The following is a 20,837-nucleotide window of genomic DNA, read 5'->3' on the forward strand; positions in this document are numbered from 1 at the left end:
GATGTACAGATCTCCATGAAAACCTGCATCTTCTAAACCTTCCTCTGCACCTTGTTTGCTACGCGCACATTCCGTTTTCTGTTGAAACAGCTAAAATGGAAGAAAAGCTTAGCTCTCACATTAGCCTTAATAGAAGGTCAGAGATGAAAGCAGCACTGCCACAAATCAGGCTCTTCTAAACTTGTTCTCAAAATCACATCTATTTTTTCAAGCCGATGTACACGCTGCAGCTGTGCTCGCCAGAGAGTAACTGATGCTTTTAAATTTCTGCATACCAGAAAAGCTTTTGAGGAGCATATTGTTACAGTGTTCAGTTTTTCTAAATCAAATCTCTACAATCACAAACAAGAGGGGAGAAATAGATACTAAAAGGTACAAGTGGAGATTGTCTGCAAAGCTTTACAGAAGATGGTGGGCAGATGGTAGGGATTTGCAGTGACACAGCTGTTTTTAAAAATAAAGAGGTGGAAGAGGAGAAGGCATGATTACAGCTACACACATTCCTACGCCTGTTCACCCAGGAATAAAAATGAAGCTAACGGCAGGAAATTCAAGTTGGCATATTTTTTATCGTCCAAATTGACATTTAGGAACTTGAAGAATAACCAGCAGCACCTTCAAATTTATTTTCCAATCATCAGTTTTCTAAGTAACTATGAAGTAAAGCTGAAAACACAAATATTAACCTACAATGATAATAAAAAGGCAATGTCAAAATCACCCAGTGCCTCCAAATAGCACACATTTTTGCTGCAATATAAAAAAGAAAATTTTATTACATCATCAAATAACACATATTATGTTACCTGTTTCAATTTCCTATGAAAGGTTCTAATTTTTCACTTTTGTATTTTTTCCATATAGTATTAGTAGATGGCAGAGATAAGCAATGCAAGGAATAGTAAGATGTATGGGAGTTACTGTAGATTTAACAGCATGGGGGGTGAGGCAGGGAAATGCCCAAATTCAAGAGGTTATCAAGCACTGGATACGAATAGAATGAGAACATTTTTTAACTAAGCAGTAATTTCTATTAAGATCTTTAATTTCTTAGAGACCTTTCCTTCATTTTTAATGTGTGTTCTCATATCTGTCCCCTATAGCCACATACAAAGTTTGTTAGGTAAACAAGATTGTTCATCTACAGTGTCAAGGCCTGTCTCCTCCACAAAACCCAGTGAAACTGTTTCTTGACAGCTTTGTTTACAAAATCAACTCTCTTCCAGTTAAGCTGTTCCTAGATCCAAGAGATTTTACATTAGCAGGAGAGATACCACTGATACCAAAAGAATAATCTTTCGATCATTCTTCATGGAGTCAACTTTTGTCACACTGCATCAGTTCAGTTTCTTCTGAGTATTTAAAATGACTTACGTCAGCCAACATACTTTTTGCTACCTTTAAAAAAAAAAAATCAGACTTTCTGAACATATGAGCTGGGACCCAACACAAGAAAAAAGTTACCCATCACCATCCCACTAAAAACTCCTTTATACCTATCTCCAGAGCCACCAGTGCTGGCTTTTGCTACAGCTGGGTATTGAACTGAATGGGCTGTAGGTGAAACCCATTACAAAAATAAACATACTCCATGCTTTTACTTTCTGATCTCTCCTTTCACAGTGTCTGGGCGGCTCCCAAAGATAGCAGCAAAGTGATTAGTGTAGGTGTTACCTAGCACACAAACATACTCAACATCTGGAGACATTTAAATTAATTTTATTTATACCAGGTTTTCAAAATCAGAAATATTTCAAAGAAATTCAATACTTAATAGACAGGTGCTACATTGATGATCTTTCATCCACCATTAGTGCTGTGTTTTCACTCTACAATCATTAACTCGCCACCACAAACTAAGGGGTAACTTACAGAAGTTTATAAAAAATAGGCAGACATGAAAATTTGGTTTATACTGGAATTGGCATAAGAGAGTAAAGCTTATTATCAAATTGTGGCAATTGCTGTGTTTCATCGCTTGTTCTGAGGGAACGGTACAGCAGAAAAAGACTCTTCCACTTAGAAAAGCACTTCGGATTTTAACTGAACATACTCAAACTCTATTTAACAATCTAACTAGGAGTGCTTTTTACACTCAAGTCCGTTATCTATTTAAGCTTTGTATTTCTAAAATCGCCACAAGCATAAATGTCACCTTCTCACCCTTGTCTTGGACTGATTTCCCTTTTTGGGGAAATCAAGCCCTCGTGTATACCTCTTCCAGGATTTACCAAATCAAACAAAACAACTGCTGGTTTCAAAGTATTTTTAGAAGAAATATGCTGTTTCTGCACAAGCTACTCTCATGAAAAGTTTATTTTACATTTCTTGATCAATAAAGTAACTGAAGCCATGATACCCAAAAGTCACGTCTACACTGAGATACACAGAAAATATTCAACTCGAGAGGATTTTCCTCCACTTCTCGACCACAATGAGGCCCTCACCATTTTGCATAATGACAGAAAACAACAGCTGACAAACCATTTTGGAACAGATGCCAGCTGTCTCTCATTTGTTTTATAATTCAAACAGTAACAGTTCTGTAGCACTTTATTGTTGGTTTTTTATTTAAAAAAAAAAAGCAAGCCATCTGAATTGGACCTCGCATCAGTCAGTCATTTCAGGAACAAACTGAAGGCAGGCTGATCATTTTGGATCCAAAATTGTTTTGGTAGGAATCTTACATAAATACAGTTTGTGCTTCAATTTTTTATCTACTTGGACTGAGTGAATACACATCAAAGCTAGTTAAAAAAAAAAAAAAAAGAGTAACTTTTCATAGTCGACTTAGAAGCCACAGACATCTTTCCAGACTGTTTGCAGCACAGACAAACAATAAATTTAAACACAGTACTCCTTAAAAAAGTTTACTGTCTAAAATGAAATTCAAATGGTTTATTAAAATTTAACATTTTCAGTTTTGGCTTTTTCTAAGGAAAACATTTATACCTTGTGAAAAATCAGTTAAAAGATAATTTCATTATATTGTACTGAACTGAAGTCAAACATAAAGCACAAAGGAGATCCTTACATGAAACTGGGCTTTACACACAACGTGAATAATCAGAAATAGACTATTTTGAGGAATAAAAAGGGTTTTTTTCCTTTATCTAGACAACATGCATACCATCAGTTACTTCTCAACCTTAAAAGGTACCTGAAAGGAGAGTTTTGTAGAACAAAACCAAGACTCATTAATACACTTAGTAAGTCAGTGGTCATCATGCCTTTTTAGTTAAATTCTAGTAAAGTTTAGTCTACATACAACAGCTAACACAATGAGGTGTGCAAGTCATAGGGATACCCAGAAGCCTGAAACAAAGTCTTAAAGTTCTACAGGACAAGAGAGCCTAAACACAGTACCACCAAGTTATTTAAACTACTTTTTAAAAATTGTTTTTTTCTTTTTTTTTTTATTATTGTCTGTTTCCTTGTTGAAAAGGGGCTATGAACTGAACATAAAAGGGCCCATATTTAAAAGCTCCATAGTTCTACTCTACCAACTTTTTAAAATAAGGTAATGATAAAGAGCATTCCTTCTAGCAGCATGTACAGCTCAGCTGCGAGTGGCCGCCCAACAGCGCTCCTTTACGCATACCAGGAGAATCATGTCCAGTTTTGCCATTTGTGGATAACGATGACAAGATACAAAAGCATGTGTTTGCCATAAATAGCTCTGGCTAGCGGAGGATTGCTCACACAGAGCAGATCAAATTCTCTATAAGGAGAGCATTATTTGGCTCCCAGCCAAAACATGTCCCCAGTGCAAGCCTCAATAGTGGCGAACACTTTCCAGTTCTATTTACATAGAAGCTAACAAGTAGAACAGTTAATTTAGGCTATTTCTTGTACCAAGAACTGCAACCCTCAAGAAACAAAAATCATTTACCGGCTTCATATTCTGCATACAATTGGCATTACACATCATCTTAGCAAAAAAAAAAAAAAAAAGGCGAGCTGTAAGATTTTGTGCAAGGTTTAACTCTGACATGTAGAACTTTAAGAACATTCAGGTACGAAACACGCTGCGTGGTTAATCACTTCATATGTTTCTGACACAAGTGTTTCATGGAACTAATGGTCTCTAGTAGTGGTAGCTTCTTCAATGGTAAACTAGAATCAGGTCCTTTCTTGAATGATCAGAACAGAGCCACAAAGTATTGTAAAGCAGTGCCTAAATCATGATTAGGAATGAAAAAACTGCATTATTTGAGATTAATGATTATTTATCTTTACAATACTTTCCACAGAAGTTATCTGAAATATGCTTAAATTAAACATACTTAAAAACTGTATTTTCCAATGAAAACAAGGCAACATTCTGTAATAAGCCACAAGTTTTATTGCAACGTGGCCAGTTCTTGATCTCGAAAAAACAACATTCCATTTAAGGCTCTTTTTAATACAGAAATTGCCACCATGATTGATGTTTTACAAAACTTTAGTGTTTCAAGACTCACATGGTAAACAGGTAACTTCTACTCCTGTTCAGTAGTGTACATTCACTGGAAAACAAAAGGCATCGTAACAGCTACTTCATTTATAAAGATATGCATGTAACAGGAATGAAACTGAGGTACTACAATGATTTGATGACACAGTTACAGCAACTTAATTGGCATTCCTTTGGGGGGGGCAGGTCAAACATATTACAAAAAAAGTGCTTTAAATGCATAGTGTTGTGTGCTGCCATGTCACAAAAATAGGCTTGTCAAGGCAGGTGAGGTGTATGAATGCACAAGAGCCTCATGGAACTGCAATCAAGTGCAACTGTAAGTAATACTGTATAGAGTCTACCATCCGACCAGTGGACAATACTTTCAAGGCATTCAATTAGCTTACCCTTTGCTGTCTGCTGGACTATTCACATTAACTATCACATTCATTGTACGCGTTGCAAGGAATGCCTGCCACGTCAGTTTTGGCTAAGAGTATGACGTGAAAGCATTCCTTGGATCCTACAAAAAACTACCAGGATTAAACAGTCTAATGGCAATCACTGGTAGACTGCTTAACAATGACATCTCCTTCAGGGGCATTAGGGAAAGGACTTATTTTTTGAGGAGGGCAGGGGACAGGGAGACTAATACTATTCCAATTGAACGAGCTGCAGAAATGGAAGCTCCTTAGATCCAGATGGCACTTGTCTGTCTTTTTATAAGGGTTTTCCTTCAAGTGAAACTACCACGTTGCCTCCCAATTTCTCTCCAAGTGTTGAACGGTCCTTAATATCATCCAAACCATTTACTTGCCACTCATGTTTAATACCTGAAAGGCAGACGGAAAACAAACGTACTTGTGAGAACCTCAAGATCTAGACAGCATTATAAACAATAAACAAAACATTTTAAAGGCCGTACCTGTAAATTTCTTTTTAATGGCATCTTTAGAGCTTGCGTAGATCATCTTGCTTTTTAAAGGTGCACTTTCAGGAGCCCTTTGAAGGAAAAAAGAAAAAACACAACAGTTATTCAATCATCCAGTGTTAATTCTGGAATATTCAATTTTAACAACAAGCTTTGCTCTTACACACCAGAATATAAATACCAGGTCTTCCTTCTTAGATTCCTTTGTCTCGTATGTGGCATCATACAAAGCGTATCGGCAATCATTCAAAGGTAGCAACTTTACAAAGGCTGTATAGGGGTCCTCCACAGTATCTCCAATGTCACCAACCAATATCTGCTTTGACTCCTCTACAATTATTTGTTTTTTGTCATCACTTAAGCAGAAGAGAACGGCTTTCTTTCTTTTTTTAATCTCTTCTGGGGTTGAAGATTTCCTTACTTTCATGTCATTAAAAACCTTTATGACTTCATCATTCACTGTTACTCCAGAAGCCTGTAAATGAGATCAAAGGAATAATTTAAACAGCAGAAATTAACACTCACCAGACAAGATGATAGCCCACAGTGCTAGATAAAGAAGTCTGCCTGCCCCTGTAAGAATAAAAATACTGTACTCAACGTGAACACACTACGAATTTAGTAATTGTTGCAGGACTGAAGCAGAAGATATGAAGGAGGTGTAAATTCTGTACTCTCTTGTTGCAGATCTCAGCATCTTCAGCTGTGATTCTGGATGGCAGTTTTATACAACTAGGCATACAACTGTACTACTCAGGCAGTCTTCCATTACCTTATCACACCCTTGGCTTATTTGGGGGGAAGGCTGGGAAGCAGGGGCTTGGAGGGGAGCTGAACATAGGAGAGGAGTTTGTAGTTTTGGGTTGGGATGGAGGGTGGACGTTTTGTTCTTTTTGTTTGTTTTTAGCGGAACAAACACTACAGCAGCAGCTCACATCCAGCACTGTCATGACTCTCATACTGCTGGGTGATGTAAGGCTCTACAAGCAGCAGAAATGTTTTCTGCATTGTGTCAGCTTCAACATCACGCTTTAAAAACTCCTGAATTTTACTTCGCATTACTGCACACAAGTATTCCCTGCTTGTTCTTTCTTTGTACGAAAACAGGGCTCGCATGCCGTTCAAAACCTGAGCCTACAACAGCGAGAAAACCAGACACTGGCAGGGCAAGCGGGGAGCTCACGGCAAAAATACAACAATGTACCGAACCCCATGGCGAGGGCGCGGGCTGATCCTAACCGCAGCGCCCCGGCTCCCGGCCCCGCAGCCGCATCTGGGGAGGCGGCGCTGCCCGCGGCGGTGCGGGGCAGGCAGGTGCACTGGGAGCCGCCGGCTTTGTCCCCGCGGGAGCCGCCTGCCCCCTTTACGGCTTTGTTCGCAGGGGCGGCCCTCACCTCCAGGGAGCGACAGCCCCGCTCGCCTCGACCCTCCCTCCAGCCCCAGCGCGCCCGGTGCGGCACCGGTGGCTCCCCCAGCAGCCGCGGACACCTCTTGGGCCCGGCCGGGCCGCAGCAGCGGCTCCCCCGAGGCGGCGCCGGGAGCCGCGCAGGCCCCACCGGGAGCCCCCTCCCCGCGCCCGCCGGCAGCGGCCAGACCGCCGCCCCTCACCCGCACCGAGAGGCATTCCCACGCCCGAGCGGTGCCGCAGGGAGCGCTGCGCCGCGCCGCCGGGCCCCAGCCGCCAGCCCCCGGCCCCACCGCGGCCCGCCCTGCCGCCCGCTCCTGCCCGGCGGCCGCTCCCACCGCCCCTTCCCCCCGCACCCGGCTAAAATTAGACTAAAATGGCCGCCAGAGGCCGCGGGGCCGCGCCGGGCCTGCTCTGCTCAGCCCCGCGCCGCCGCTGACCCCGCCAGCCGCCCTCCCCGCTCGGTCGCGCCGCGCCGCCCTTACCATGGCGCCGGGTCCCGGGGCAGCGGCTGCCTGCGGTGCGGTGCTGCTCCACGCAGGAGAGCGCTGCGCTGGGGGCGAAGCGGGCGGGGACTCGGGCCGGGCGGGGGATGAGCCGCGGCGGCCGGGGAGGGCCGGTCACATGGGCCGCGCCGCCACCACGTGCCGCCGGGCCGCGCCGTGCCGGGCCGCCCCCCGCGGGGCTGGGCCAGGGCTGCGGGCGGCGGGGTCCGGCCCTCTGCGCGGCACGGGGAGCCGCCGCTGCCCCGGGGGTGCGGCTGGCAGCGCCCAGGCGGCGGCCTCGGCCTCGCAGCCACCGGCTTCCACCCTCGGCCAGTCCCAGGCCTGCCCTGGCGGCCGCGTGCTGTTGAGGGGACGGCGCCGGGCACAGGCAGCCGGCAGCCGTGTCGGGTGGGGCAGGACGGCGCGGGTCACGCTGGAGCCAGGCATGGGCGCTCCCCGCTCTGCCCGCAGCTCCTGCCTGGGGCCGCTGTGTTCGGCAGGGTGTGTTCTGCTGCTCTACAGTCACGATTTTGGCATCGCACCACTGTTCGTGCTTCATGGCCGAGTGCTGTCTGTGTGTCTGCACGTGCCTGACAAGACGGCGTAGGGCGCATTTTGTGTTTGCTGTGTGCTACAGCCCATGCCAGGGGACAAGGGGATGGTCAGGACTGTGCAGCTCTCTGCTTCCTGAACTGGTGTGTGTGAAAGCCAAGAGCTCCGAAACAAGCAGGGTTTCAACCAGCAGTGTGTGTGAGCACCCCACCTGTGTTGTGGACAGTTAGCTGTCTGTCTCCAGAACACCTGAATTGCTAATAGTACCTTTGTAGAAAACAGCTAACTAGTGTTTTAGCAGCATGCATGTATATATATACATATATGTATATATACATTCATGCTGCATTGTGTGGGGAATGTGGGATTTTTTCCCTTTTCTCTGCTACATTGACTAGAGGAGCCACTGTGTTTCCAGTTTTTGAGTTACATCCTGCCCTCTCTGTATGCAGAATTCAAGACCGAATTACATGCATCAATACTCAAAATTTGGCCCATCTGCTTTGAAATCACTGATGTGGAGCTATATTATGCCTCCAGCTTGTTACACCCACACATTCAGGACCCCCACCAATGAGCTGAAAATGGCCAGTTTATTAACTTCAGCTTTTTTCTAGTTGATGGCCACTCATTCACTCCTACAGCCTGTTCAGGGCCAGCAATGCGGGACCCAGGAAGGAGAACCTTTATTGCATATTTGCATTTAAAGAGTCAGCCATTACACAATTCAGTTTTCAAATTCAATATGTGCTGCTTTTCAATCAAGCAAGTAACTAGTTAGGATAGGTGAAAATTGTTAATGAGAATTAATAGCACAAATTCTAAACCAGGTAACTCTCAAAACACAGTTTCATGGTTGGCTTAAACCAACGTAAGTCCATGGGAATGTCCTGACAGCCCCATTTCTGGGCATCTTCTGCTCTTGTGTAGCTTCATGGACTGGGGTGAACTGGAGTAGTTTCAGATCCTCCTCATCAGGATGGTTTAATGTATCCCAGAACAGCATTCACGACACTGCAGTGTATCACGGCGCTGTGTGTGACACAGGCCCTCCTCAATGCCTCAAGTGGAGGTCTGTGTCCTTGCAGCCATACACAATGTTGGGAGGCCACTGTGGCAAAAAGCAGCACGGGGGTTTCTTCGCCTTTGTAAGAAGATGTAGCTGTGCCCTTGTGCTGTACATCACTCCCGTGGGCTCAGCATGCTGCTTCTAACACTGGTGCAGTACCATGAACGCGCTGTGTGTGAGTGCCCTCAGCCACTGATGCAGGGCCTCTGCACTGCACATCCCAGGCTGGTGAAATGAAAGGTGGAAAAAGAGTTACCAGCTCCAGAGTTGGACGGCTGTGTAGATGCTCCAAGAAAGAGTTACCAGCTCTGGAGTTGTGCGGCTGGGTAGATGCTCCAGGGATGACAACTCCAAAATTGTGCATGACTAACCCTCTGTCTTTACTGCCATGGAAACCGAATAATGAATCAGAAGTGCTTGTTATTCTCATCACCTCACAAGGTGCATACCTGAGGCACCCAGGCACACAGGGCTGCTCCTGAACATCACTGACTGGTACCCGGCAAATTGTCAAGAGTACAGAAGGAGTACTGAAGGAGTATTTTAAGACTTTATAGACACCTCGGAGAGATAAATGAGTTCAACAGAATTAGAGATAATTTTTCCAGGTGAAAAACAGGTCACAGGTAAACAGAAAGGGGCTTCTTATTTTCGAGAAAATGAACAATGGACTCCCAGTGACTGTAGCAATCAGGGAAGGAACTTGTGATAGAGCCCAGTGGTGACCTTGAAGGCCACAGAAATGGCCACTGTCCAGCCAAGAGCAATAATGACCAAGCAAATCTTGCTGGAGCACACTTGGACGAAAGTGGTTCCCCACCTTGGCTGCACTCAGGAAGCCCTGAATTTCACTACCCTTGTGCTACAAGACCTGCATCCCACCAGGCACCACCAAAATAGCCCTATGATTCAGAGAGCCCAGCAGCAGCAGCACTAAAAGCTTTGTGAATGATACCCTATGTGGAGCGCATGCCTCTGAGGAAGCCCTCCAAGCCTCCCCTCGCCCTCCGGGGATGGAAGAAATGACTCACTGGGAAGCAGAAGGCACTGTTTGTTTGGATTCAACTCCTGGATGCTCATTAGCACAAAGTGATTATAATTGACTAAGTTGCCTTATGCATTGAAGCTCTCTGAAGTCATAGTCCTTTCCTTTTGTACCCTGTACATCCCCTTTGCTTCTCTGTCAGAGTCACTAAACTCGATGTTACCGTTTCAGCCTCATTTCCCATGGCAGCAAGGCCTCTGCTTGGCCTCCTCGGGCATCCCCTCTCTCGCTTGGGCTAGTCCTTGTCCCAGTGACTTTTTAACTTGTTAGCTTACTTGAGTTAAATCTGGCAGAAGCATAGAGGTCACAAAAGTAATTAAGATCCTTAATTAAGTAATTAAGTTTCATAAAAGAGTTCATTTGAGATAGAAGAAAGTGGGGCCATATGTCTAGCAGTTCAACTGAGAAACTTGGTTTCTGCTAGGAAACATCAGGTCTCTTCTGGTGTAGCCAGATTACCTTCAGGAAGAAGGCCACAAAGGGAAAGCAGAGGAACTTGTGTAGGTGTACACTGAAATAACAGAAAGTCTTAACACTGTTCAGTTAAAAAAAAAATCAGTCAAGAGAGAAATCCATAGGAAAGTGTACAGTTTGAGATCTGTTGCTCAGGGCACTTCCTTTCCCCCTTTGCTCTCTTGTGTGCCTCTGGAAAATGTCCTGTTTCCCTCCAACAATTTTGTGTTTTCAGTGGGAGTGCAAAGAATGCTGGATAAAATCTAACTTGTTGTAAGAGAGTATTACAGAAAACCCCAATGAAAGGCAAACACTGAGGTTTTGCGCCTTTCTTCACACTGCAGATACATTTCTTTTTAAAATAATTTGACCACAAGCGGTGGATCCTAGCACAATTTCACTGCAAGTTAGCAAGACTTGCGGTGTCTCTCACAGGCGCTCACCCCGCAGTGCTGCAGCAAGGGGCAGGTGCGTAGCTGCCGTGGAGCAGGGGTGCCCAGCGACCCGGGATTTCCCCTCGGGGAACCTTGGCAGGGTCACCGGTGCGGCTTCAAGCAGCCTCTTCCACCGGTGTGGTCCGAGTCCCTCCGGGGCGCTATCAGTCAGCTTCTCAGCGGCTCGGGCCGGGCTGAGGAAGAGCGCGGTGCCGGCCGTGCCCGCCGGGCCCCTTGCGTCAGCCGGGCCGCTGCCAGCGCATTCCTGCGGCTGAGTCACGGCCGGGCGGCCGCCCCGCAACCCCAGCGCGGCCCCGCGGCTGCTGCCGCCCGGCCTGGGGGGGCTGCCGGCCTGCCCCCCCCAGCCACCGCCTACCTGCCCTCCCCAGCCACCGCCCGGGGCTCGGCGTCCTCCCGCTCAGCCCTCGCTGCAGCCGGGGATGCGGCTGCCAGAGGTGGGGCAGGACTTGCTGCAGCAGCCCTGCCAGCTGCAGCGCCGCGGTGCTTCGGCTGGTTCGAGCAGCCCTTTTCCCTGCCAAGTGGAGCCGCTTTTCTGACCCAGCACTGGTGTGGCTGAAGAAAAGCCTTTCTTTTTTCTTTTTTCCTTGGAAAGCTCTTCAGCCGCCCGCGCTCCCTGGCCGGGTTCACCTACACTCCTCTCCCGGACAGAGGGAGGTAGGAAAATACCCGGCCCGGGTGCTGGAGGAACCGCAGCCACCTGGTTTTGGGGGCAGGGTGGGTGGAATTCCCCTCCCCCGTGCCTCTCAGCCCCGTGCTGAAGTCACACATGCCCGTGAATCATAACGCCGGGCCTGTCATCGGCCAACGGACAACAGAAGAGAGATTTAATTAAAGTGTTTCGCCTTGTAATGACATCATTTCAGGGATGGTATTTAAACATAAAAAAGGAAATAAAAATGCCTCCTATGAGAGAAATGTGGAAACTAATGGCAGAAAAATGGCTGAACAGAACAAGAAGTTCCCCTGAAGTCAAATACAGGGAAACTTCGCTGCACCTTATTAATGAACACAGAATATAAAAATACTTCTAAGTAATTAGCACATATTCAACATTCACAAAGGTTTGCACATTCATAGCACTAGAAGAAGTAACTCCTATTTACCCTGCCTTCATAAATCCTATATGTCCTGCAAAATGCCTTTTCCCCATGAACAGTTTCTTCCCAGGTCTTCCCTCTTGCTGCCTCTTTTTCACAGCTGAGATGAATTTTCAGCATTACCTCAGGTAAGGAAGGATTTATAAGATCAGCCACTGACCACAGCAATTATTCAATTTATTCACTTTTTTTCCAACTTCCATGGTAAAGACAGTTTTTTGGGTTTTTTTGTTTGTTTGTTTGTTTGTTTTTTCCCACTTCTACATGTAACATTTTTATTCCAAGGTGTCAAAACTTTTCATTAGGATTACTAATGAAGTATCCCTGCCTGATGGGTATTACGTACCCGGTTCGATAGTCGCCCGGGGTCACCCAGGAAGGCTGCGGCAAGGCGAGGGGCAGGGAGTCTTGGATCCCCATCCCTGCTTCAATTATTTTCTTGAAACCTCTGTTTCAAGCAAACAGTAAAGTCAGACTTTCCTTCTCAATAAGCATCCTCTGACAACACAAGGTTCTAAGAGTTTGACGTTGTCTGTTACCTCCAGCTACCGATATGTCACAGAGACACTTATGTGTACATACAGTGAAGCAGAACCCTGGCTATATAGCAGACATGGATGCAATATGGCAAATCCTATCTAAAGAGAGGAAATGTAAAAAGCAGCATCATTTCCTGGGAGCACAGTAGTTGCTGGGCATCAAAGAATAAATGCTTATTACAGTGAAATAGCAAGAAGGGAGCCAAAGTGACCTTTAGAAAACCAGGAGTGTATAGCTGACCTATACACTAGGTAAGTGGATTAGGGGAAGAGCTGCCAGAACGCTTTTGGAAGAATAGGCTGTAACACTAAACAAGATATAGATCTTACTATTTAATTATTCTAATGAAATAAAAGTCCAGAAATGTTCTTCAAGCAGTCAAAAAGCAATGGCATAATTTGCTGGATGTATCAGTCACCTGTAAAACCTCTCCTGGATAATCCATCCCTTCTGTGTTCTTGTTTCATATATGTAATGTTTTCCTATAAAATGAGCTAATGGCAGAGTCCCCTGAAAATGAAAATCTCTCGCACTAAAAGTGTGACAGCTGTAAAACCAGCATGAAAAAAAAAATATCCTAAAACGTTTTCTGGTACTGCCAGCTTGTTTTCAGCTGAAGTATGCCACTTTTAGCGTGAAATATGTTATTCTGGCTGTCTGCGTCTGCAGCAGAGGAGGGTAACACATGGGGAGTCACACCCGGGAAGCGCCTTTCCTCAGCCCACGGCATTTACTCACAGCTGCAGGCGAATCCACCAGCCTCATCCTCCTTCCCAGCACTGTTCAAGGACACGCATACGAGTCACACAGAGGAGGTGCCCTTGATAGTTTTGCTGGTTTCAGTCAGGAATTTCTAGGAGAGCTATAAAACTGGGGTGCCTGACGTTAGCAGGGATGCTAATCAATGTAATGGTCCTGGTAGGTGCTTCTTCCATAGCAATTCCACCCGTTGCTAACCTCTTTGAGTTTCTCGCCAAAAATCCCTGCCTTTGCCACCAGGAGAAAGTTGTCTGTTACTACAGTGGGTGTTCATCACCATTGTATGCCTCACTCGAGCCACATCTCTCTTATTGCTGCAATGTCCTTTTGCTGTGCATGTGCCTCAGTAGCGTTCAGTGATTTTTGATCTTTTCCCCATGTCTTACAAATGGAGTGATAGTCCTTGTGCTGGCAGTCTCCAAGTTTCTCCCTCCAAGCTTAGGAATTCAAATTCTGGTGCTTTGTAGACTAGGATTTCAATAGACTTGCCACAGCACAGAAGCAGAATTTTTTGTTTCTTTTTAAAATTAGAAGGGAGATAGAAATGTGGCCTGTTTGCTTGTGCTGTGATGCAACAGTTGGTTCTTTGCTTGGTCACAGTATGTAAAATTTAGTACATAAACATAATAAAACTGACAGAGAGAAGGACAACAGCAGTGTCACCAAAATAAAGTCCACGTTTATGACTTTCCTAACAGTGCTTTCATCTTGTTTAGGTTTCTGAAAATTTGTTCAGTCACAGGGCGGTGACGCCTCTCAGCAGAGGAGCAGGACAGCTGGAAGGGGTCATTTCTTGAATGGCTTCAGCCTGGTTCGCAGGAGGATGACTGCCAGAAGTTAGGATGCAGTCAGACACCTCAGCAGATGACACGACTGGTGCTTCTCCAGGAAGAGGTGGCAAGGATTTCAGAAAGCTCTTTCCCTTCTGGATAGATGCATGCAGAAGTTCAAGATGCTGGGGCTGGTTGGCATGTAAGGACTATAATGATTCAGCTTTGCGAGTCCCCAAAAAGCAGGCCCTCTGAGATAGCCAGGGTTCCTGGCGGGACAAGGAATCCTTGCTTTCCTGTGGCTGGACAAGTGCAGAGCAGTACTGTGCACAGATTGCACATAGACTTTGGGCACTAATCCCAGGTCTTGCAGCCTTGGCCTTATTCTGCTACTAACCTTCATCACTCCAGGCTTCCCCTCATACTGGGGTTATGTCATCGCATTGGAATAAGGTCCTGGGAAAACAGACTGTTTCTAATCGTGATCAGCACTTCTATGATGTAGATCTGATTTAAGGAGACATCTTTGCAATAGAAAAAGTAATCACCAGGAAAGGATCAAATCTTCACTTGGAGATGGAGGAAGCCATCACAAAAGTGCCAAGACAGGAGATTAATTCATGTGGCCTCTTAAGATTGGAAGTTGCAAAGATCAGACAAAAAGGAGGACAGACACTTTTGGTTCTGAAGTTCTAATACTATTAAAATTACTCTGAACAGACCTGGGACTCAGTTTGCAGCATTTGGATGTGAATGGAAGGAAATTGTGTTTGATGAAGGTTGAACCCAAGGACTGGTACTAAGAAACCTCTTAGAAGCAAAGAAAACAAAAGATGTGTGGGCTAAACCTACCCAAGCATTGCAAAGCCCCCTCACAAAATACGTTGCTTAAAAAGTTGATCTTGCCTTTTAAAATAGCTAGATTTTTCTTTTTCAGATAGCAATCTAAAAATAAAATGTTAGTTAAGCCTAACATGCTAAACACATGAGTTGACATCACTTTCTGATGGTTGAGGATGGGCTTTAGGATGGCTGGGGCACAGGAATATTTATAACTGCTGCTGGATCGCGGGACCTGTCGGTCAGTGCAGAAGCGTCCTTCGGGGACAGCCGCGATCCCGAGCAGTGCCAGCACCGCGGGGCCCAGCATGTGACCGATGGTGGGATCTGCTCAGGAATGCTCGCGAAAGGCAGCTATGAAGCCCTGATCCCACAGGCAAATCCCCATGCTGTCCGGCGTCAAGTGCAGAACTGCCGTCCAAATCCCGTTTCAGCATCCTGGCTCACATTTCTGCCATTTCCACCGCCTGATGCGCGGCAGCCAAGCCACAGCACAGCCCGTCTCCTCCACGTCCTTCCCTCTCCGAACTGATTTCATCTGTAAGGCGATTGGAGAAGAAAAATAGGAAAGCGTATAGTTTATTATATATGTTACTATAAGACTGCTAATCTAGAAAATAGCTATACAAAGCCTAAATAAACTGGTAAACTAGGAACTGCACACTGACAAAAGTCAGGTTGGAAGGTGCATGATCCCAGCAGAGCAGGGATATTCTCTGCAAGACAACTTTGTTACATGGGAAATGATTGTGCAAGCTGCCGTTTCCAGCCCCTTCGCAGGGCCCTGTTAAATCAGGCTGTACACAGCGCCAGAATGGCCCTGTGCTGCGACACGATGCTAGCGCCGTGGCACTACGTTACTAGAATAAAGACATTTCTTTCGCGGTTCTTTGAAATAAATCTAAGAAATTCTGTGATTCCGCGAAAGGAATGGCGAACGACTGTAGAGAAGAATAAGTGAAAGCTGATCTTCTGTGGGCAGCAGCCAGCGCTCTGGAGAGTATGCTGTCACGTAACATCCTCGTAGGAAACTTGGCCCAATCAAACATTTCTATCATCAAAAGCGAGTGACCTGAACAGCTGGATGCAGGCTGCGAGCCGCGGGCAGGGCGCAGGCAGGGTACAGGCAGGGTACAGGCAGGGTACAGGCAGGGTACAGGCAGGGTGCGGGTGCTCATGGCCTTCTCCCTCCCTGGCAAAGGCTGTGGGGCGCTGGCGCGGGGCCCAGCACCTCCCGACAGACCCACAGCCTCTCGCAAGGCAACGGCTGACACGCTCCTGTGTTTGCACACCCAGGAAGCACTTTTTCACCTTATTCTTTCACACCTAAAAGTTTTTAAAGATGGAGGTGCACTTAAAAAAAAAATTTACATTAATTCCAGCAATTTTCCAGCACTACAAACCCAGGAAATTGATGTATTACAGTAGAGAAACCCAAAGTTGGCCTCAGTACACTTTTTGCAAAACATGCGCAGCCTGTGGCCTTCTGCCATTGAAAACATTTTAGGTGTAGTATGAACTACTGTTTAGCATTGTAATGCACTCCAAATATTAAAAAGCACTGGTTTGGAAAAGTATCTGCTTGCCAGAATGCAGCTGCAGGTGTGTGGCTGAGGGTGGAATGTTTCACCACCAGCAGACCAGATTTGTTTGATTACTTTAAAAACAAAATCAAGTTTAAATGCAGACCCAGCCGCAGATTGTCACTGAAGCTCAGGCTCCCGGATGCTGCTGGGAGCGGGGTGAGGCCAGAGTAAGCTGGGCTTTGCTCCCAGACCACTCTTGGTCTAAGTAAATCACAGTTTTTCCAGCATTTTCCCAGGTACTGGAGATGTACCTTTTAAAGACATAGAAGTACAACCTTCAGGAATGATAACCATTATTTTAATAATAGGTGGTTTACAGCAGTTCAAAATACAAAACTTTGCCCAGTATACACACACACATCCATGTTTTAGGGATAGTGCTACTTCAGCATCCCTGTTAGCAAACAGATGGGAAAGAAGGTGATGGATTTACTTACCCATCTTTATAATTCTTTTGATTTGCAGCACAAGTCATTTTACCTTTTGCATTGGATTTAATCCAAACATCCTCAAACCCAATGCCCCAAAATGGGAAACTTTCTTATCAGTGGTAACTGGGAATTCTCCAAGAGGAGTTATTATATGGGCCTGATACTGGACATATATACAACTGTGCACTTAAAATTTTGATAGTGCTGTTTAAGGAAGCACCAAATTAAGGGAAGTAGGTTGCTGATGAAGGGCAGGAGGAAGACGACATCAGTAGGTCCAACAGTGTCAGGCTGAGAAATCTCCGAACACCACCTTCGAGGACACGGGGCAGAGCCCAAGCAGCACCTCTGCAGAACTGGAACGAGCAGTCACGGTTGTGAAGATCAAAGCAGCAGTTCAGCAGTGCAGGGGAGAGATGTCCTGGTGTTACAGCAGGTGAGCCAAGTGCCGCACAGATAACTACCTGCAGTCATCTGGATGCTGATGTTTTGTTTTGTTTTAAGAGTGTGAGCACTTTTGCAGGATAGAGACAGTCCTTGGTAGCCCCAGGAACTGTTAGCTGGAATTGTTGCAATCAGTGACGACAGTGTTCCACACTAGGCAATGTGACCACTGTTAGATATCTGAATACAAATAGATAAAACTTGGAAGATACAAGGTTTTGGTAAGGTAAGGGTTAATTCAGTTATTACATCAATGATTTAAAAAAAATCATAAACCACACATGTAATCTCCTAAATCCTAGAGTACTAGGTTACCAGTTCAGCAGCAATATAATATTGGGCAGGACTCTGCCATGCTCTGGTGTCCCCAGAGATCTGCTCCCTGCACTCGTCCATAGCAGAATCTCCACTTCTGGACCATGGTGGTTTCAGGGATGACTGGCTGTGGGGCAGCTGCTGACTGCAGCAAGGTGGGCCGTTCAGGGTCTGTCAATCTCTGCTTCCCTATGATTACACATGAAAGTTCAGGCTGTCTTTCTGCTGCTTCTTACTGGTTTCTAATGCCCATGTTTGCTAAGAGTACAATAAGGTCATCTTTATTTACTGTTAATACTAACATTCATGTGCTGTCTCCTGTGATACTTAAAACTTCACCCTCCCCACAAGAGCCATCCAACACTGGGTGCAGGAGTGGTGTCCCCAGCCCAAACCCTTCACCATGAAGAGTTCTGGCCCAAATCTTTCACAAGGTCTGCCAGATGGAAGCACCTCAAGCTTTCCAGCATCGTCAAAGGTTTCCAGGAGTTAAACTTCTAGCAGGTGAATCTGACACTGGATAGACAATCAAGGTGATCATCAGCATCCTAACACAGGTGAAGGGACCTGGCACAATAATTTCGCTACATTGGTGCTGCCACCTGACTCCTAAGTATGAGCAGCCAGTATCAGCTTGACTGCAGCCACCACACAGGGCTACATCCAGCATTTCTGAGAACAGGCCTTCTCCTCCTGACCTGGTCCTGCTTGGGTAGGAAGGGCAGCTTCCAGTAACGGCAGCCACTGCAGGGGTTTGTCTTCTCAATGTTTGACAGTCTGTGGTGGTTGGGAGCAGAGCAAGTTGGTTTTGAGGAAATGCTGAGATTTCCTGGAAGAGACAGTAGCTTGGGTTGGAGCCCAGTTCTTCCAAGGGAACTGGCCCCATGGTTATGAAAGACTTACAGACAAAAAGCATCAGAAGAAATTGCTGAGGCTGGTTGGTTACTCGGTAATTCTTAGCTCTGTCATGAAAGGAGTGGGAGGAGGGAAGAGGCAGAATTTGCACAGCAGGAAAAACAGCTGGTCTGGCAGCCTTTGGATACCTGCCAGGGCAAAGAAATATCTGGGCTACCAAGAAGGGAAAGACTTTCACTCTGGGATCTTGTAAAAGTCCTGTCTGGAGGACAGAAGCTCAAGGAAGCCTATTGCCTGTTTTCCTGGAGAGCTGGGCTCAGCCTGATCAGTCAGGGCCTCTGAATCTGAAATCAAGCCCTGGGCCCTACCCCATTTCTGTGCCTTTGTGGAACTGTGGCTTGGAGCCCCCTGCAAATGTTGCACCTCCCTTACCCCAGCAGTAACAGGATGTGGGGTGGCTGCTTGCACCAAGATATGGGCTTGTCCAGGGGAGAAAGATGGACAAGGAGAATGAATATCTCCACTCCTAAGACAAGGGGAGAGATACAAAGCAATTCCCCTTTTTTCCAAGGGGAATGTGTGGGGAAAATAAACAGCCATAAAAAGCCATCTTGCCATAACTCAGAAAAAGCAGAGCTGAAGTTTCAAAAAGCCGCAACACAAGTACTGACTGAGGCAGCCTGCTGCCAGGAACAGAGGGTTTGGTTCATGCCCTGGGAGCACCACAAAAGCCAAGGATGGTCAGATCGGCATTGCACATGCAGCATATACAAATATTTTAAGCACAGCTGCTGAAAGAAGCGGGCGCTTTCCCACCTCAGCATGTCTAAGTAAGGCTTTAGGCTTGCAAACTTAATGACAAATTGGTAGCTTGACTCCTAGCCCAAGCAGACAAACATCACCATCACAAGCAGTGATTTGGGTTAAACTGTTCCCACTTGCGCTACCCAAACTAAAAATTATAGTTGTGTGGCTGAGGGGAAGCTACTGAAGGAAATAACCTTGGAGAAAGAGTGATAGGAATGGACAGCTGGGAGTAGGCTGGGGACAGTAACAATTTAAATTGCATCTGCCACAGAGGGACTTGTTCAGCTCACTGTGCCCTCCATCCCCAAACAGTATTCACACTTAAGTCAAATTCATGCGAACAAGAACTTGCACAACTGTTTGTGCAACCTGCTAAGTCAGGATGATCACATCCTCTTGGGACTGAACAGATACATGGATAATCAAGTACAACCTACACCCTGCAAAAAAGCCTTCTGCTGCTCACATTCCTTATGCTATTTAGCATTCTTTGTGGTGGCAACAAGAAATCCATCTTTGATCTGGACAGGAGAGAGGTGTCAGCTCTGAACAAGAACGGATGTTTCTAAACCATATCCCTCACAGTTCTCAGACTTTAAAAAGAAGATATCCACCACTTCAACCTGATCAGTCTCCTATTGATCACCATCCATTCCCCAGGCTCAAGGGAATGCCCACTCTTGCCACCTCTAAGGCCAGGTAAACTCTACAGCAGCAAAGAAAACCCCCAACTGCAGAGCAAGTTCTTGCTCAGGTCTGTAGCACATACAGGTCGTCACGCTGCAGCACGAGCCAGCACAAACACAGAGAAGTCACTGCAGCAGCAAATCTCATGTTTTAGTTTTTCCTACCCTCTTCACTCCTATCCCCAAACTTCTGCTCACACTGTTTTTGCAGACTATGGCATCCCTCCAGGTGGGCAAAATTGGCTTTAAAAGGGTTTTTAAGCTATGGACTCAAACTGAGTTTAATAAACTTAAATTAATAAATAGTGAAAGTAAGACTACCAAGGATAGTAAGGATAGTTTAAAGAAGCTGCTGGTCAGCTAAAACTAATCAGTGAGGTTTTACACTGTTCAAATAAATATCCTAATTAAAGAACCATACAACTTATACATGAACTTCTTACATTACTCCTTACACACTGATGAACATTTGCATCCCTCAAAGACCAGGTATCACACTGGCTGCAGCTGCTGAAAATACTGGTCAGGGTGTGTTGTGGTTTAATCCAGCTGGCAAGTATGCATCACGCAGCCGCTCACTCAGCCCTCCCTTCCCAGGAGAATCAGGATCAGGGAAAGAATCAAAGAAAGTAAAACTTGTGGCTTGAGATAAAGGCAGCAAAGGAAGAGAAAAATCAGAATAGAACAGAATATACCAGCGAAGCACAGTGCAAGTGCTCACTACCTGTTAACAGATGCCCAGTGCAGCTCCAAGCAGCAATCCCAGCTGTCCAGCCAGTTCCCCCCAGTTTATATACTGAGCATGATGTCACGTGCCGTGGAATATCCCTTTGGCAAGTTTGGGTCAGCTGCCCCGGCTGCGTCCCCTCCCAGC

At 45.9% G+C, this 20,837-nt stretch overlaps 1 protein-coding gene and 1 long non-coding RNA gene across 3 annotated transcripts; both read right to left on the reverse strand.

Moving 5' to 3' along the window:
- Window positions 1–1,703: 1,703 nt before the first annotated feature.
- Window positions 1,704–7,413, reverse strand: CFL2 (cofilin 2). Of its 2 annotated transcripts, none has more exons than XM_065838532.1 (4): window positions 7,260–7,413; window positions 5,537–5,844; window positions 5,364–5,440; window positions 1,704–5,271 (listed from the first exon to the last, which is right to left on the reverse strand). In XM_065838532.1, exons 1-4 carry the CDS (start codon window positions 7,260–7,262, stop codon window positions 5,159–5,161), a joined length of 501 nt encoding a protein of 166 aa, XP_065694604.1. In that variant the 5' UTR covers window positions 7,263–7,413; the 3' UTR covers window positions 1,704–5,158. The 2 variants fall into 2 exon arrangements, with proteins under 2 accessions (XP_065694604.1, XP_065694605.1); XM_065838533.2 differs by lacking the exon at window positions 7,260–7,413 and adding an exon at window positions 6,984–7,093.
- A 4,247-nt stretch (window positions 7,414–11,660) lies between these two features.
- Window positions 11,661–20,719, reverse strand: LOC139828110 (uncharacterized). Its single transcript, XR_011739384.1, has 3 exons — window positions 20,688–20,719; window positions 16,863–17,480; window positions 11,661–15,377 (listed from the first exon to the last, which is right to left on the reverse strand). It is a non-coding gene; the product is annotated as an uncharacterized lncRNA (long non-coding RNA).
- Window positions 20,720–20,837: the final 118 nt, after the last annotated feature.

The sequence above is a fragment of the Patagioenas fasciata genome, chromosome 5, assembly GCF_037038585.1.
Source record: "Patagioenas fasciata isolate bPatFas1 chromosome 5, bPatFas1.hap1, whole genome shotgun sequence".
Classification (NCBI taxonomy): Eukaryota; Metazoa; Chordata; class Aves; order Columbiformes; family Columbidae; genus Patagioenas; species Patagioenas fasciata.

What these genes read in the sequence shown, in the direction of transcription:
- CFL2 (XM_065838532.1), bottom strand. An exon ending in GACCTGGTATTTATATTCTG is followed by an intron (nt 5,441 to 5,536) that starts GTGTGTAAGAGC and finishes TTTCCTTCAAAG; the next exon opens with GGCTCCTGAAAGTGCACCTT. An exon ending in CATTAAAAAGAAATTTACAG is followed by an intron (nt 5,272 to 5,363) that starts GTACGGCCTTTA and finishes TCTGCCTTTCAG; the next exon opens with GTATTAAACATGAGTGGCAA.